Below are 16,223 nucleotides of genomic sequence, written 5' to 3'. Positions count from 1 at the left end.
GCAGTCTGTACATCATAAAAGGACGCGGTAAAATCTCACGCGTTCTTCTTCTCAACCTCTCTCGGAGCGCTCCCTGACGACCGCGTCACCCAAACCACGTACGCCAACAACACCGCATTCACAGACAAAATCGCAAACATCCCAGCGCACGTCGCTCTCCCGCTCTCCGTCGCTAACAGTGCCGCGCCGTATCGCTCGTATGCCGCCGGGCAAGCCCATCCACTCGCAACGCGATACGTCACGGCCGGCACCGCGACAAGCGCGATCGCGAACCCGCACAGCGCGCGCACCGCCCGCCGCTCCTCCGCGTTCAACGTCCGACGCGTCCAGCCTCGTCCCCACGATGACTCCGCGCTCGGCGCTCGCGCCGCGTCCGACATAGCTCACGCCCCGAACAAAACCGTACGCTCGTAAAAGACGAAGACGACGACCGCGACGACGACCGCGAACGCCGCGACCCGGTGGACGAATTCCTTCGCCCGCTTCTCGTCCGCCGTTCGCACCCTCGCGTGCGCCGCGCTCGCGCGCGCGCTCGCGCGCGATCCCGCGGGCGCCCACTCTTCGTCCGCGCCCGCGGGTGCGTCCAGGCCCACGAGTTCGCGGTGCGCGCGTCGTCGTCGCGCGCCCATCGATGGGGCGCACCACTCGCGCGCGCGCGATGCCGTCCGATTCCGAGGTCACGCACGGGTGCGACCGCGGTGACGGCGACGGGGGCGATGATGACGCGCGCGCGGGCGTCCCGGACGAGGCGACGACGGCGGTGCTGGAGGAGATTGAGCGACGAATGCGAACGAAGGATTTCATAATGGAACCCGAGGCGATCGACGACGTGAAGCGGTACGTCGCCGCGGGTGGGGCGCCGAGCACGGCGATCGAGACGCTGTCGGATAACTACCGAGGGTACGCGGCGATGACGTCGTTAGCGGTGCAGTGGTTGCGAGTGACGGCGCCGCCGAGGCGCGGGACGTGCACGTCGCCGATGAAGACGAGCGGCGATTCGATGGCGAAGGAGGGGCGGCGAGGGGAAAGCGGGGAGCAGGAAACGCCGCAGGGGCCGAACGCGGATGAGGACGGGGGAGAGGCGTCTTGGGGTTCCGACGCACGATTCGATGAGATGTATTTTTTGGAGACGCTGGCGCGTGAACGGTTCGACGCGAATAAGGCGGACGCGGTGTTTGAGGGACGACCACCGGCGTGGTTGGACGGACTTTTCAGGAGCGAGCGAGGACGGGCGGTGTTGTTCTCACTCGCGGAGAAGAATCCGAATTCCTTGCTGATTTCGTGCGCGATTCAGCACGCTTGGCAACGCGGCATGAGACACGAGGTGCGCGCGCTCGGACCAGCGGCGGCGGCATACTTCAGCATTTTCCACGAACTTATGGCCGATCACATCAACGGAATCGTAGTCTCCGGGACCGATGCTGTCCGTCGGCGTGAATTAATAGAGAGATTGAAGAGTATGTGTTGCCAATCGATCGGCACGTACGTGTTTGGGCAACTCATGTTGGCGTCGTTGGGACGGGACGAAGACGATGCCACAGCTTCAGTGTCGCGCACCATCGCGGCAACGCTGTCGGAAGAGATCGAAGAAGCGGCGGCGAAGCTGCACGGCGCGGCGACAGTCCGTCGCATCGCACCCTGGCTCGCTACGTCGGCCGTAGATGTCTCGGCAAAGTACGCCACGGCCGATTTGCTCAGCTCGCGACCGGTTGGATCGAGCTATTCGGCCGATCGCACTCGCGACATCGGCGCGCTTGCGGCGGGAGATGTGAAAAAGCTGTTAGAAATGTATATTACGAGCGACGAAAAGCCCACGGTGGTACCGCTTCGACATCCGGATGTGCTGTACAACCTCATCGCAGAGGCGTTTAAGTGGACCCCGGACAATGTGAACCGTCTACGCGGTGAATGCTTCGAACTTATTGCGCTCGCCGCAGCGGACGAAAATATAACGTGCGATGAGGTGAAAGACGCGCTCAACGCCGCGGTTGCCGTGATCGAGGATGCCAAGCTCGGCAAGGATCTGGACAAGGCTCAGATGGAGAAGGTGTTCAATGTCCCGGTTGCGTCGGCGGGTATCGTCGCCGCTGTGCGCTCTGCGCTCACGTGCGAGGCGTATCATCGCGTCGTACAGGTTGGAAACACGAATGAAGTGCTTTTACAAATCCTCGCGGACATCGCTCGGAAGCACGTCGCACTCCAAGGCGCCGTACTCGAGGCCTTGACGGCTGTAGTGAACGTGTGTGGTCGCTCGCACGGCGACGAACTCGTCATCGCACTTGTCGACTTGGGATGCGAGCTCGTCGCTGCGGGCCACGTCATCCCCACTATTACTACCGCGTGCGACTCTTGGCGTCGTTCACTGGAGGCGTCACAGATTCGTTACTTTGCGGAGGAGGTGTTGGAGATAGCCGGACCACCGTACAGTCGAGACTTTGCGGTGATCATGATTCACCTCTTGGACTCGTCCAATTATCGAAAGAAAATGTCGAAAACCGTGGATGAGTTCGTGGAAGAGGTTGCTTTGAAGCGCCGGGAGCTCAAGTTGAGCCTATCGGAGGTGAATAAGTTGGACCATCTTTTGAGATGAGTGAAACGCGTAGAGTCGGTTTTTCCGCACATCTGAGCTGTTGTTTATCAAAAAGAGGATCTCTAAACTTGGTGTACAAACTGAATCGCCGTAACTTAACGACCCATTCTGCGCTTCAAGAAAGCGGGGATCCCGCCGCGCGATTCTTCAACCGGCTGCTTGTCAGCGCCGTTGCGCGACGGCGCCGGTTCTTGGTTTTGGCTCCAGCCCTTGATCGGCGTACGACCACCAGTTGGTTGGCTGAAAGACGTTTGTCGAGACGCTTGTCGAGAGACTGGCGCCGCTGCAGCTTGGTTGATGCCCGCCGACGGCGAGAAGCCGGTGGCGATGAGAGTGATGGACACCTCGCCATCGGTGGCGCGGTTACCATCCTTAATCACGGCGCCAAAGATGATGAGCGCCGACGGGTCAACGAGATCATAAATCACCTCTGCGGCTTCGTTCACCTCGTGCAAAGTCAAATCGGAGCCACCGGTGATGTTCCACACGATACCGGTGGCACGATCGATGCCCAGGTCGAGCAACGGAGATGAAATGGCCGCTTCCGCGGCTTCGCGCGCGCGGTTCTTGCCAGATGCTCGGCCGATACCCATGAGAGAAGAACCGGCATCCGCCATGACGGCGCGAACATCGGCGAAATCGACGTTGATTAAGCCCGGCAAAGTAATAATATCGGTTATACCGCGGACGCCTTGACGAAGGATGTCGTCAGCGAGCAAGAAGGCGTCTTGCACAGACAAAGTCGGGTCAACGGCGGCGAGGAGGCGGTCGTTCGGAATGACGATGAGCGTGTCAACGTTTTGGCGCAAACGCTCGACAGCCTCCATCGCTTGGTTGTATCGTTGGCGCCCCTCGAACTTGAACGGCATAGTGACGATACCGACGGTCAAAATACCGGCGGATTTGGCGACTTGAGCGACCACCGGCGCGGCGCCGGATCCGGTGCCTCCACCCATGCCCGCCGTCACGAACACCATATCAGCCCCAGTCAACGCCGCCTCGACCGCCGTTCGGCTCTCTTCCGCCGCCTTTTGACCAATCTCTGGGTTCCCTCCAGCACCGAGACCACGCGTGAGCTCAGCACCGATTTGCAGCTGGTTCGGCGCGTCCACCGCTTGCTGGTCCAGGGCCTGGGCGTCCGTGTTCACGATCCAAAACTCCACCCCCGTGATGTCCGAGTTCTGCATCCGGTTCACCGCGTTCGATCCACCACCGCCGACGCCAATAACCTTTATCGTCGCCGCGTTCGTCGCCGCGCGCGTCACGCATCGCGACGCTCTGCTCGTCGCTCTCGCGCTCCTCGCGCGCGTCGCCTCGCTTCGTCTGTCGGTGGATCGTCGTCCAAAAGTCAGTCTCTGAAATCTCAACGCGCACCCCTCCCCACCCGTCGTCACCGACGCATCGAACGACGTCTTCCCACCCCGCGCGCCCGCGTCCATCACCCCCGTCACGCGCGCGCGCGCCCTCGCGAAGACCGTCGCCCTCGAGGGCACGCGCGCGTTTGAACCGCGTTTAAAAATCATCCGACGCGCCATCCCTCCCGCGCGTCGCGCGTCGTCCCGTCGTCGTCACCGCGCGCGCGCACCTCAACCCACGCGTCGACGCGCGCGTCATCGCGCGCGCGCACGCCATCGCGCCCGTCGTTTCGGTGTGTCGACGTCGCGCGCGCCGGGGGCGCGATCGAATGATTCGCGCGGGGTCTCGAGTCTCCGACACGTCGAGTCATGACCCGTCACGCGTCGTCGACCCGTCGGGGCGTGCGACCGTCGTAGTGCAATCAATATTCACCCGTGTCGTGTGCTGGGCGGCGTGTACGCTAAACCCTACATTCGCGCACGCTAAACCCTAGATTTGAATGCCGACGCGGTCGCTCGCGCCCGCGCCGTCGCCGCGCGCGCGGACGGGCGACGCCGACGCGCGCGATGACGGACGACGCGCGTCGCGCGCGCGCGCGCGAGCTCGTGCGACGGGCGCGGGCGTTGGAGCGCGCGGCGATGGATGCGGTGGATGGGTCGTCGTCGTCGGAATCAACGAGCGAGGAACCGACGGGCGCGCGAGGTGGCGAGCGGTGGACGACGACGCGAGCGAGGTACATGGATTACGAGTGGCGACGGCGCGCGGCGCGCGTGGAGGCGGCGGCGCGGGCGCGGGCGACGCGGGAGGCGGCGGCGAGGCGGCGGCGGACGGGGACGGCGGACGGGACGGCGGGCGGCGAGGTACCGAACGCGGCGAGGCGTGAGCGGAGCGAACGCTTGGCGGGAAGGCACTCGAGGAAAAAGGTGGAGGCGGAGGTGTTGGCGCGGCGGCGAATGGAGGAGACGTTCTCGCCGAGGGTGCACGTCGAGGCGCGGAGGCGAGACGCGAGCGGAGAGACGACGCTGGATAAGCTCGCCAAGCCGAAGACGGCGATGTGGGAACGCGCGGCGAACGAGAAAGCGGCGAGGGATGCAGAGGTTTTCGGAGCGAACTGCACGTTTGCGCCGAAGACGGGGCGGAAACCCAAGGCATCGAGTTCGAAACCAGCGAGCGAGCGGTTGTACGAGCTCGCCGATAAAAAGTTGGAGAGCAGAGAGCGCGAACACGCGCGCTTGGCGGCGGAAGAGATGGGAAACCTGACATTTCGACCGTCGGTCCGATCACCACCGCCAGAGGTTCGTGCGAAGATCGCCAAGGTGCCGCCGCTGCACGAGCGTGTGAACGACGTGTTGCGAGCGAAGGAACGCGTGAAAGAAACGGCTCGAGCCAAGGTCGAGGACGAACTCTCGAAATCGCACACGTTCAAACCGACGCTTAATCCGACGAGCGTGGCGCTGGCAAAGCAGCGCGCTGAGATTGAAAGGTCTATGGCGGACGGCGCCGACGAGCGCACCTCGGCGCCTAGACGTCGGTTCAGAACGGATGACCCTGACGCAGATTTCACGTTCGAGCCAAAGCTCGTGTCCAAGAGTGGGAAAGTTGTCGACGAATTGACGCGAAGAGGGAAGCTGGGCGCTGGGTTTCTCGAGCGGCAGCGAGATTTCAACGAAAAAGTTGCGCGGCGCCGAGCAGAGCAACAGCTCGCGAAGGAAGATGACGAGTGCACATTCACGCCAGACATTGGAAACGCGGGCGAGGTGCTGCGAAGCGGTGGACGATACGTTCGAAACCTCATCGAGACCCCTGAGGAGCGCGCACGACGGCTGGCTTTCGATGATGCGGACATGAAACGGGCGAAGCAGAGCGCTCGCGAACGCGAACACTACGAGCAGTTCACGTACAAGCCCAAACTCAACGAAAAGTCGCGCACGCTCGCTCCGTACGGCAGCGCGATCGATGATCTCGCTCGGGATGAACGACGTGAGCTAGCGCGTAAACGCGCTCAGGCTGAAATCGAGCGAGAGTTCAGGCAAGAGCACACGTTTGAACCTAATCTGGATCGCTCGAGCGACGCGCAGCGAGCCAGACACAAGAGTCAACGCTCGATGGATTATGGCGTGGGTGGCGACGCGGTTAGCGCGCGCATAGATGCGTATCGTCGCGAGAAGGAGATCGCGCTCGAGAATCTCCGCAAGCGAGCTGAGTATCGCGAGCTTGAAGAGTGCACGTTCCGGCCGGAGACGACCACGCTCGACACTCGATCCATGTACTCACCCTCGATATCCAAGGTCAAAGGAGTGGACTCATTCTTGCAAAAGCAAGCCAAAGCACGTCAGATTGAAGAAGAAAAGCGAGAGCGATACGCGAGAGTTTTCTATGAGGAACTGGACGATTTCGATCGCCGACACAGGCGCACAATTCCTGAACCTTTCAGCGTGGCGGAGAACGTGGACGAGAAAGCAGCGCGACGGCGCAAGGCATTGGCGGAAGAGCGAGTCCGTCGTGAGCTCGAGGAGTGCACTTTTGAACCGGCGACGAACGCATCGCGAAGAAGCTAGTATGTATTACACTGTACAAGTACGATATAATCGCTGATTTGTCCGCCACGACAGTCGCTCAACGCACTGCCGGTGCTAATATTGAAATCCCGGCGAACGCGATTGCCGCCCGCTTCTCCATCTCGTTCGCGTCGACGTCTAACAGAGCAGCACCGGCACGTTCGCACGCTATCGACGCGCACGCGACCCCTCTCGCGATGGCTATCAGCAGACTTGCGCCCTCCGCCAGTGCTCCCACCGCGCCTCCAACGAGCGCGTCACCGGCACCGACGAGAGATACAACGTCCGCTCTCACCGCCGGAACGTGCGTGTGTGTCGCTCGAGAAACCTCGCCGTCGCTCGGCGCGCTGGAGACGACCACACCAAGCGGGCCGAGAGTGAGGACTACGTGCTCGCATCCGGCAGCTAAAACCGTGCACACGTCACTCGCGAGAGCATCCAACGCCTCGCTTGCGTTCTTAAACTTGAACTCTGGGTTGAACGGACACGGCGACATGGGTGATCCCTTCGCCCATCCCCGACGAACCCCGTTTGCGAGCTCTCGAAGCTCCGCGGCGTTGGGCGAACAAAACGTCACTCCACGGAGCGGTCGAGCGGCGTCGTCAACTCCGCCTCCCAAGATCCGCGTTGACTTTTCCACGCTCACTGGTTCGTACCAAAGCCACTTATTGAACTTTCTCGCCATCTCTTTCACCGTCTCGATCGCCTCTTGACCGAGATTACCGTCTAAAACCATCCCGCGCGCGTCCCGGCACGCGTTCGCCTGCGAGGCGCACCACGCGCTGTCCACCCCCTCCTCGACGATCTCCACGTCCGCGACGCACGCCGCGATCTCTCCATCACCATCCAGCACCGCTACGACGCGCGCCGTGCGTCCACCCTTCACTATTCGCACGCCATCGTCGCCTCCGCCGCGCGCCCGTCTCGACCACTCCTCGAGCGCCGCGTCTCCATCCGCGTCGTCACCCACCGCGCTCACCAATCGCGTCGACGTCCGCGCGCTCGCGGACGCGCACGCCGTGGCGACGTTCATCCCCACGCCCCCCAGCGCGCTCCACGCGCGTCCGATCGCGGACGTTCCGCGTTTCAGCGCGCCCGCGCGTCCAGCTCGCGCGTGCGCGTCCACGCACGTCCCTCCGAACACCACCACCGACGCGCGCGCGTTCGCCGACGACGCGCGCATCGCGCTTCCGAGCGCGCGCACCCTGCGCGCCGCCGCGCGCTCGGCGTCACGCATCGACATCGACGCCGCCGTCGCGAGCGCCGCACTAGCGCCGCCATCTTTCGACGCGCGTTGACTCGCGACGCGCGCGACGCGCGCTTCACGACCGCGGTGATCGCCGGACGTCGTCGTCGCGATGACGCCGTCCGCCAAGCCGGTCGGCGTCGACCGCGGCGGACGCAGGGAGGACGCCAACGCGCTGGCGAGAGCGCTGTTTCTCTGGGTCACGCCTTTTTTGCGTCGCGGCGTCGACGCGAACGCGGGCCGACGGCCGGCGATGGAGATGGGTGATCTGCTGCGACCGCCCGAGGCGTACGTGGCGCGATATAACTCGGAGTTGTTCGAGCGGGAGATGTTGGAGCGGTTGCGGCGGGTCGAGGCGGAGGCGGCGGCGGAAGAGACGGAAGGCGCGAACGCGGAGAGCGAGAAAAAGCGAGCAAAGCGGTTTCGATTGCCGGCGCTTGTGTCGCCACTGTGGCGAACTTTCGGCGGCGTGGTGCTCACTGGATCGTTCTTTAAGCTGTGCAACGACGTCATTCAGTTTCTCCCGCCGTTGGTCCTGAGCGGATTTCTTCGGTACATCGCGCGAAAGCAAAATTTCATGGAGGAAGCGTTCGGGTCGTCGCTGAGTGAGACTTCGATCGGGATTTTGTATTGTGCGCTCATGTTCGCGCTGGCGGTGCTTCGAACTGTGTGCGAGCAGACGTACTTTTACTACGCCCAGGCGAGCGGAATCTGTATCAAGGGCGCGCTCTCCACGGCTGTGTACAGGAAGACGATGCGTCTTTCGAGCGCAGGGAGGAGCGGGAGCACGACCGGGGAGGTGTTAAATCACATGCAGCTTGATGCGCAGCGTGTGGGGGATCTCATGCTGTTTGTCAACGTCCTTTGGAGCGGGCTATTGCAAATCATCGGCTACATGGCTTTGTTGTACATGTACATCGGATGGAGCGTGTTCGGTGGATTCGCAATCATGGTTGGCCTGATTCCGCTACAGAAGAAGTTCTACGACCTCACTTTTCGATATAGAAAGGCGCAAACCACGGAGACCGATCGTCGAGTGAAGTTTGAGAACGAGGGGTTGAGTGGAATCAAGATTCTCAAACTCAACGCCTGGGAACAATCGCTCCAAGCGGAGGTCTCCGCCGTGCGAAAACGAGAGATGGTTGAGGCTACAAAAGTCGCCAATGTCGGCGCCGCGAACACGGCAATTATGATGGCCGGTCCGACTATTGTTTCCGTTGTCGTCTTCGCGCTCTATGCCGGCGTGATGAACCGCCCCATGACGGCAGACGTCATCTTTCCAGCGCTCACTTTGTTTTCTTTGCTTAGATTTCCAGTCATGTTTTACCCTCGATGTCTCGCTCTGTGTGCGGACGCCTTCGTGTCCTTGGATAGATTACTGAAGTATTTCATGCTCTCCGAGTCGTCATCGACGACGAAAACCGTCGAATTCGAGCGTATAGAAGATATCGATCAAGCAGTGACAACGAAGAAGACTGGCTCGAAGGGTGATGTGCTCGCTCGCATAACAAATGGCAACTTTTCATGGGCAGAGCCGAGAACGGTCGCCACGAAGAAACAAGAGGCGAAGGCGAAAGAAAACGAAATCGAAGATAAGGACGAAGAGTCGAAGATTGACCCAACTTTACCCTTTTTACGCGATATTAACTTGGAGCTCAGGCGAGGCGAGCTGACTGTCGTCGTAGGCGCCGTAGGCGCTGGCAAGACGGCGCTCATCTCTGCGTTGCTGGGTGAAATGAGCGCTAACGAAGGAACCGAAGTGATCATTGATGCCACCGTCTCTTATGTAGCACAGACTGCTTGGGTTCAATCGATGTCTCTCCGCGAAAACGTGCTATTTGGTAAGGCGTACGATGAGAACAAGTATCATCAAGCGCTTGAAGCGGCATGCATGGAAACAGATATTGATCTACTGCCGAATGGTGACAACACGGAGATTGGTGAGAAAGGTATCACTTTGAGTGGTGGTCAAAAGCAGCGCACAGCGATTGCTCGCGCGGTTTACGCCGACGCTGATCTCGCGATTTTGGATGACCCGCTGTCAGCCCTTGATGCGCATGTTTCCAAGGATGTTTTTAAGCGATGCATACGCGGCGTCCTTCGTCGCAACTCCGTCTTGCTCGTTACCCACGCGCTTCAATTCACGGAGTTTGCGGATAACATTCTAGTCATGAAGGACGGGCGAGTAGTCGCGTCCGGCACGTACAGCGATCTCATGGAACGTGACTCGTCGTTTCAGTCGATGATGCGATCGTATCGCGGTCATCATGACGAACAGACACCGAAGGAAGAAGAGATGGTGGATACGGCAGTGAGTGACGGCATGAAGAAGACAATGTCCAGTATGAGGGAAAAGGCAAAGCAGAACATCGAAAGACGTGAGGAGGGATCGGTTAAAATGAACGTGTACAAGGCTTACATCAAGGCGATGGGAGGTGGTGTTTGGACATTCAGTCTCCTCATGTTCATCACGGTTGCCGAGCGAGCGCTGAGTGTTTTCACGAACGTTTGGTTAGCGTATTGGTCGCAATCGAAGTGGAATCTCGGAGAGACGGTGTATCTAACCGGATACAGCGCAATAGGCATCATCTCGGCAATCGTAGCTTGGGGCCGCACCTTTGCGTGGATAGTGGCATCACTCACGGCGGCTACAAACCTGCACCTGAAGCTTCTCGACGCGGTCATGAACACGAGGATGGGCTTCTTTGATACCACACCGCTCGGTCGAATCATTCAGAGATTCAGCAAAGATACGAACGCACTGGACAACATTTTAGGGCAATCGGTCTCGAGCGTCATGTCATTTAGTTTGCTCCTCTTCGGCACCATCGTTGTGATGGGCTGGGTCATGCCGATTTTGATGCCGTTCTTGATCCCAATTTTCGGTGTCTATTTTTACATTCAGAAGTATTATCGCCCTGGCTATCGTGAAGCCAAACGTTTAGACGCGATCAGTGGATCTCCCGTTTTCGCGCACTTTGGAGAGACGCTCGGAGGCTTGAGCACGATTCGAGCCTTTGGTCATCAGAGGCGATTCATCACCGAAAACGAGAGGCGCATCGGTACCAACCAGATTGCCGACTACACACAAAAGTGCGGATGTGAGCGCTGGCTTCCTATTCGTCTAGAGACGATCGGAAACTCGATGACTCTCGTCGTCGCTGGGATTGGGGTGTACCAACGCAAAACGCTCGACGCGGCGCTCATCGGCTTGGCGCTCACTTACGCCATCGATATCACGGGTGTTCTCTCGTGGGTGATTCGCATTGTCTCAGAACTTGAGTCACAAATGGTGAGCGTCGAGCGCGTCGACGAGTACACTAAGCTTCCGTCCGAGGAGAGTACTGGGGCGATGGCTCAGCATGGAGTCATCGAGGAACCGCCCAAGGAATGGCCCGCGCACGGTGCGCTCAGATTTGAAAAGTTGGAGATGCGCTACAGACCTGAGCTTCCGCTAGTTCTTAAGGGCGTATCCTTCGCGGTTAACCCTGGACATAAAGTGGGTATCTGCGGTAGAACTGGTAGCGGTAAGAGTTCTTTGCTCGTAGCCTTGTGGCGCTTGTGCGAACCATCTGGTGGATCAATCTGGCTTGACGGCGTCGACATCTCCACAATCTCTCTCCAAAGACTTCGTTCTTCAGTGACGTGCATCCCACAAGATCCCGTGCTGTTCAGTGGAACGATTCGTTACAACCTTGATCCCTTTGATCAGTACACGGATGATAAGTTGTGGTACGCGCTGGAGCACGCGCAGTGCAAGGATTTCATCAGTGCTCAGGGACTTGGTCTCGATGCTCCTGTGGAAGAATTCGGTGGAAACTACTCAGCTGGCCAGAGGCAAATGTTGTGCCTCGCCCGAGCACTCCTTCGCGACTCCAAAGTCGTGTGTCTCGACGAGGCCACGGCGAGTGTGGACACGGAGACGGATGCCGCCATGCAAAAGGTCATCGGCGAGGAGTTCCAATCTTGCACCATTCTCACCATCGCTCATCGCATTATCACCATTATCGAAAACGATCAAGTCGTGTGCCTTGAAGCGGGCAATATCGTCGCCATGGACTCACCATCGGCCATGCTCGCCGACTCTAACTCCATCTTCGCCCAACTCGTTGCCGAAACCGGCTCGGCATCCGCGAAAAATCTCAAGGACCTCGCGGACGCCGCCGAGGCGGCCAGGCAGCGAAACTTACGAGACATATCTCGCACGCATCTAGATTCGCACATTTGTTAGCAGATTCATTCACCGTTTTGATGTCGCCGCAACACGTTCGGCGCCGCTGCGGGACATACCCTCACTGCGCAAAGCGCGCACCATGCTCGCCCTCGCGCGAAGCGCCCGCGCGATTCGTCCCCCATCCAGCCGTGCCATCGCTTCTACTTCATCTACGCGCCTGAACGAAGACGACAAGGACGGCGGGAAAACGATCGAAATCATCGAGGCTAATCTGGTGCGCCCGCTCGAGCTCTCTCGTCAACCTCTTCTCACCGCTCGCCGCTTCTCGTCGTGTAGGATCGCAAAAAAGGCGAGTTTCAAAAGAAGGACGAGACGCATGTTCGTGCGGCGCTGCTTACGACGCGAAAAGAGGCGCTGAGTCTGTACCGCGCGGTGATTCGAGCGAGCGTGTTCTTCGTCTGGCGAGACGAGCGTGGACGTCAGTGGCGGGACGTGATTCGAGAGAGCGCTCGGAAGGAGTTCGAAGCGGGCAGACGAGAGCGGGATCCGGAAATGGTGAACAGGATGCTCCTCATGGGACGAGACGCGGTGGACAAGGCGGTGAATAGATTTTTAGAGAAGCGAGAGGCGATTCAGCGAGAGGAGGACGCGTGCAGCAGCCAGGGCGGTGAACCGTCGCCTTCGTGAGTGGATGACTTGCACAGGCGAGGTCGATGCCTGTGGTTACGTATTAGACGCGATTGGCGCGGCGAAAACGATCAGTATCGGACGTTCGAGATGGCAACGCATAATGGCCACGTCAATGTTAACGCCGCACACCAAATTTAGTACAACCGTAGTAGTGCACGGTAGTAGTGCCTCGATGTCCGGCGCCACTCGTCGCGTCGTCGAGTTCACGATTCAACACTCACTCTCGACCTCGCGTGACGACCAATCGAGCCCCGCGATGTCGACCGAAGACTCGCCCACGTCTCGCGCGTCTCGCCTCAGACGTCGGCTCGTCGCGCTCAAGCGCACCGCACACGACGTCGCATCGAGTTCCATCGCACATCCGGCCCTCGACGTCGTCATCGACGCCGCCGCAACGCGTGCGTGCGCCATCGCCGCCGACGCGCGCGCGCGAGCGGTGCTCGAGCGCGCCGAGAGCGAGCTCGCGACGCTTCGTATCGCCAACCAACGAAATGCCCAGACTTTGGCTCGAGACGCGCGCGCGTTCGCAACGTCCACGTGCGCGTTCAACGCGACGCGCGTCGGCGTCGATGTGGTTTGGAACTTCCCGAGTGGTCGCGTCGAGCCGAGGACAGCGGTGACGTGGACGAAGATGCGGGTGCTTCGCGCGGTGGAGGTGGGAGCGCGTCGCGCGCGCGTTCGAGCCGAACGAGCCCGAGCGGCGATGACGAGGGACGACGGCGCGGACGAAAACGTGGACGAGGACGGTGCGCGTGAAGACGCGATGGATGTCAATGATGTTGACGAGGAGGATTCGTCGTACACGTGCGCGGAGGTGGTGTATCCGCGACGGGCGATGACGCAGTGCGGAGCTTTTCGCGCGATGGCAATTTCTGCGAGAGACGCGTTCAATGCCTCGTTCCTTGCCGCGGTCGAGCGACGACGAGAGATCGTCGAGCGTTTGCGATCCATTGACCGTCGCGTGGCGATCGCGCGCAAGATGCTCAATGAGCTCGGAGAAACCGCGGCGGAACCGGACGTGCTCGCGGAGTGGTGGGACGGCGACGCGATGCGATTGGCAATGCGATGCGGCGACGACACTGAGTTCCGTCTGGAAACGGTCGTTCGTCGCGAAGGAGACCTCAAGGATGAATTCAATGACAATATGGTCTTGCCTTCGGACCGTGACGTGAGCGCGAACGAGAACTCGTCCTCACGCGCCGTGTCAAAACTGAGGACGATGATGGGCGAGGATATCGCTGACGATGCGGGCATCATCGATTTCGAGGCGTGCGACAAGCGACAGGGATACGACGTCGCTCTGACCGCCGCGTCGATCGTCAATCGTCCCGATTTCCTGGATGATATCTTTCATGAAGCCAACACTGATAAGAACTCGGACGATATGCACCAAAAGAAGCTATCGGCAACGAACAGAAAGGCGCTCACTGCTGAACAGACAGTTCGCTTGACGGAGTATGAAAACGCGCTGGAAGCGGTGCGAGCCGCGCGCGACGAGCGACGAAACGCGCTTCGAGGCGAGATTCGACGACTACTTCAAGAGGCGACCGATATCACGACAATGTTTGATGAACGTGTACGAGTACTCGCATGCGAACGACGCGATACAGCGTTCCAAATGTTAATGCTCGATTTGCGCCGGGGGCGAATCGCACGGCGACTTCACGAGCGCTTCATCGCCGGTGATTTCGACGGGAGAGTTGAAGAGGAGGCTCACCAGGTTCGACTCGTCGTCGAGCACGCGCAGAGATCGAGTAAAGCGGTCCGGGATTACACAGATTCGATCGAGCGATCCAAGTCGGATCTCGACGCGGCGGTGCTCGCAGTGAAATCCGCGCTCAAAGCTTTTCGGAGAGACGTGCAGGATAATCCCGCCTCGTGCGTGCACCTCGACGCGCTCGTGATGCTGTACCAACACCCGGACGCCATCGCACGCGTAGAAGATAACGTCCCGGGCGACAGACGGCGTGTGGGGGTGTTCCCCCAAGGATTGGACGATAGATGGTGGGATAAATTGACCGCCGCTCGATCGCGTCGATTTGCGCTCGAGCGTGAGCTCGCGTCCATGCGCGAGGCACATGCGAAAACGTCGGCTCACATGCGCGAGCTCGAGGCTGACGCTAGAAACGCTCAAAGTCGTGCGGACGCGCAAACGGAGGCGCTACACGCGTCGCGTTGTGCGCGTCGCATTCGGGCGTACGACGTTGACGTCAGATTAGACTGCTCGCGTGGATTCATCGAAATCCCCCTGGTGAGCGTCGCAGACGCTGTAGAGCACGATGACGTCATTGTGATCCCGAGATCACGCATCGACGACTTGAACGAAAGACTACGCGCGTCGCACGCGGCGAAGATTCGCGGCGAAGATTCTCGTGCAGCGACGAGAGACGATATTGAACACGTCAAGTGGGAAATCCAAGCACTAGACCTGCGATGCGAGGACATCTCCGCCAGGTGCACCGAGGTTGCGCTCCTTCGAGTCAGCAAACGGCTACAACGATTTCTCGCCGCGCACGAGACGACGAAGAGTGATGAGGATGAATCGTCCGGACGAACGACGATCGCCGCTACGCTCCGTGAGGACGTGAGCGAGGTGGCGGCGCTCGCCGGCCGTGTCGATCGAAACGCCCGTCTTCATGCGGAGCGAACGCAAAGATATCGACGAGATCTCGAAAATCTCGCGCGAAAAGAGCGTCGATTACGCAATTATATAACTCGTACCGAGCGCGAGATCGGCGGGACGGAAATCGCCATGAAGATGTGAAAAATCAGGGCATCCGTCGGAGCGTTCGGCAAAATTTGAAGCCAACCCCAGTTCGCGACTCGGCGTAATCATCATCGCCAAATCATGTCCGCATCATCGCTCGCGTTGACGCGCGCGTCGATCGCACACAGATCGATGTCATCGACGCGCGCGCGTCGATGTGCGCCCACTCGAAACACCGTCGCGTCGTCGGCGTCTTCTTCGGCGTCTGACCTCGAAGCCATGCGCGGCGTCTCCGTGTGCGTCGTCGGTGACAACGAGCGCGCCAACGACGGCGTCGCCCGCGCGCTCGCCAAGCGATTCGGGTACGCGTGCGTCTCCGTTCCGGCGCTCGTGGAGAGCGCGGCGAGTGCGGTGAATGACGAGGATGAGGATGATGAGTCGGCGGCGGCGTCTCCAGAGGCGAAGCGTTTGATGCTGGAGAACAGCGCGCACGAACAGCTGTCGACGTACTTGAGATTGTGCGTCGCGACGAGCGGCGGTGGACGCGGGGCGACGGCGCGCGGGGACTGTTGGACGTGGTTGTTTGGGATGATCACGGTTTGGGTGGACGAGGAGGGTGCGGACGAGACGGCACCGCAGCGCGAGGCGTACGAACTCAGCGAGGTTCGAGTGGTAGTTTCCAAGGGTAAAGATGATTACGAGAGCGTGGCCGATCGCGTGATGGATGGAATAAAGACCTTGTTGGACGCGGACGCGGATATTTGCGGACGGAAGAACCTGTACATTCGGTTCGGGTGCAGAGGCGACTGGCCGAATTTGCAGCCACCAGGCGAGTGGAAGGGCGAGTTGGAAGGCGGAGATGCGGGTGGAGAAAACGGCGCGACGTGACTCATCATACTAAC

At 60.1% G+C, this 16,223-nt stretch overlaps 9 protein-coding genes across 9 annotated transcripts; 6 read left to right on the top strand and 3 right to left on the bottom strand.

Moving 5' to 3' along the window:
- Nucleotides 1–35: 35 nt before the first annotated feature.
- On the bottom strand, nucleotides 36–380 carry OT_ostta07g01630 (unnamed product; the record flags this gene model as incomplete). The annotated part of the gene is made up of 1 exon (XM_003080210.2): nucleotides 36–380. One exon carries the CDS (start codon nucleotides 378–380, stop codon nucleotides 36–38), a length of 345 nt encoding a protein of 114 aa, XP_003080258.2.
- Nucleotides 381–658: 278 nt separating this feature from the next.
- OT_ostta07g01620 (TH1 protein) lies at nucleotides 659–2,590 on the top strand (the record flags this gene model as incomplete). The annotated part of the gene is made up of 1 exon (XM_003080209.2): nucleotides 659–2,590. The coding sequence occupies one exon, from the start codon at nucleotides 659–661 to the stop codon at nucleotides 2,588–2,590; it is 1,932 nt and encodes a 643-aa protein (XP_003080257.2).
- Nucleotides 2,591–2,685: 95 nt separating this feature from the next.
- Nucleotides 2,686–4,222, bottom strand: OT_ostta07g01610 (Cell division protein FtsZ, C-terminal; the record flags this gene model as incomplete). Its single annotated transcript, XM_022983766.1, has 2 exons — nucleotides 2,686–3,913; nucleotides 4,176–4,222. The coding sequence occupies 2 exons, from the start codon at nucleotides 4,220–4,222 to the stop codon at nucleotides 2,686–2,688; spliced, it is 1,275 nt and encodes a 424-aa protein (XP_022839398.1).
- A 362-nt stretch (nucleotides 4,223–4,584) lies between these two features.
- On the top strand, nucleotides 4,585–6,504 carry OT_ostta07g01600 (unnamed product; the record flags this gene model as incomplete). The annotated part of the gene is made up of 1 exon (XM_003080207.2): nucleotides 4,585–6,504. The coding sequence occupies one exon, from the start codon at nucleotides 4,585–4,587 to the stop codon at nucleotides 6,502–6,504; it is 1,920 nt and encodes a 639-aa protein (XP_003080255.2).
- A 58-nt stretch (nucleotides 6,505–6,562) lies between these two features.
- Nucleotides 6,563–7,747, bottom strand: OT_ostta07g01590 (Pseudouridine-5'-phosphate glycosidase; the record flags this gene model as incomplete). Its single annotated transcript, XM_022983765.1, has 1 exon — nucleotides 6,563–7,747. The coding sequence occupies one exon, from the start codon at nucleotides 7,745–7,747 to the stop codon at nucleotides 6,563–6,565; it is 1,185 nt and encodes a 394-aa protein (XP_022839397.1).
- Nucleotides 7,748–7,862: 115 nt separating this feature from the next.
- Nucleotides 7,863–11,981, top strand: OT_ostta07g01580 (ABC transporter, conserved site; the record flags this gene model as incomplete). The annotated part of the gene is made up of 1 exon (XM_022983764.1): nucleotides 7,863–11,981. One exon carries the CDS (start codon nucleotides 7,863–7,865, stop codon nucleotides 11,979–11,981), a length of 4,119 nt encoding a protein of 1,372 aa, XP_022839396.1.
- An 82-nt stretch (nucleotides 11,982–12,063) lies between these two features.
- On the top strand, nucleotides 12,064–12,611 carry OT_ostta07g01575 (Complex 1 LYR protein; the record flags this gene model as incomplete). The annotated part of the gene is made up of 2 exons (XM_003080205.1): nucleotides 12,064–12,198; nucleotides 12,261–12,611. 2 exons carry the CDS (start codon nucleotides 12,064–12,066, stop codon nucleotides 12,609–12,611), a joined length of 486 nt encoding a protein of 161 aa, XP_003080253.1.
- A 103-nt stretch (nucleotides 12,612–12,714) lies between these two features.
- Nucleotides 12,715–15,378, top strand: OT_ostta07g01570 (unnamed product; the record flags this gene model as incomplete). The annotated part of the gene is made up of 1 exon (XM_003080204.2): nucleotides 12,715–15,378. The coding sequence occupies one exon, from the start codon at nucleotides 12,715–12,717 to the stop codon at nucleotides 15,376–15,378; it is 2,664 nt and encodes an 887-aa protein (XP_003080252.2).
- A 222-nt stretch (nucleotides 15,379–15,600) lies between these two features.
- Nucleotides 15,601–16,209, top strand: OT_ostta07g01560 (unnamed product; the record flags this gene model as incomplete). Its single annotated transcript, XM_022983763.1, has 1 exon — nucleotides 15,601–16,209. The coding sequence occupies one exon, from the start codon at nucleotides 15,601–15,603 to the stop codon at nucleotides 16,207–16,209; it is 609 nt and encodes a 202-aa protein (XP_022839395.1).
- Nucleotides 16,210–16,223: the final 14 nt, after the last annotated feature.

The sequence above is a fragment of the Ostreococcus tauri genome, assembly GCF_000214015.3.
Source record: "Ostreococcus tauri WGS project CAID00000000 data, contig chromosome 07, whole genome shotgun sequence".
Taxonomy (NCBI): Eukaryota; Viridiplantae; Chlorophyta; class Mamiellophyceae; order Mamiellales; family Bathycoccaceae; genus Ostreococcus; species Ostreococcus tauri.
Note: the sequence above shows the minus strand (reverse complement) of the source record. Positions and strands in the feature narration are given on the sequence as shown.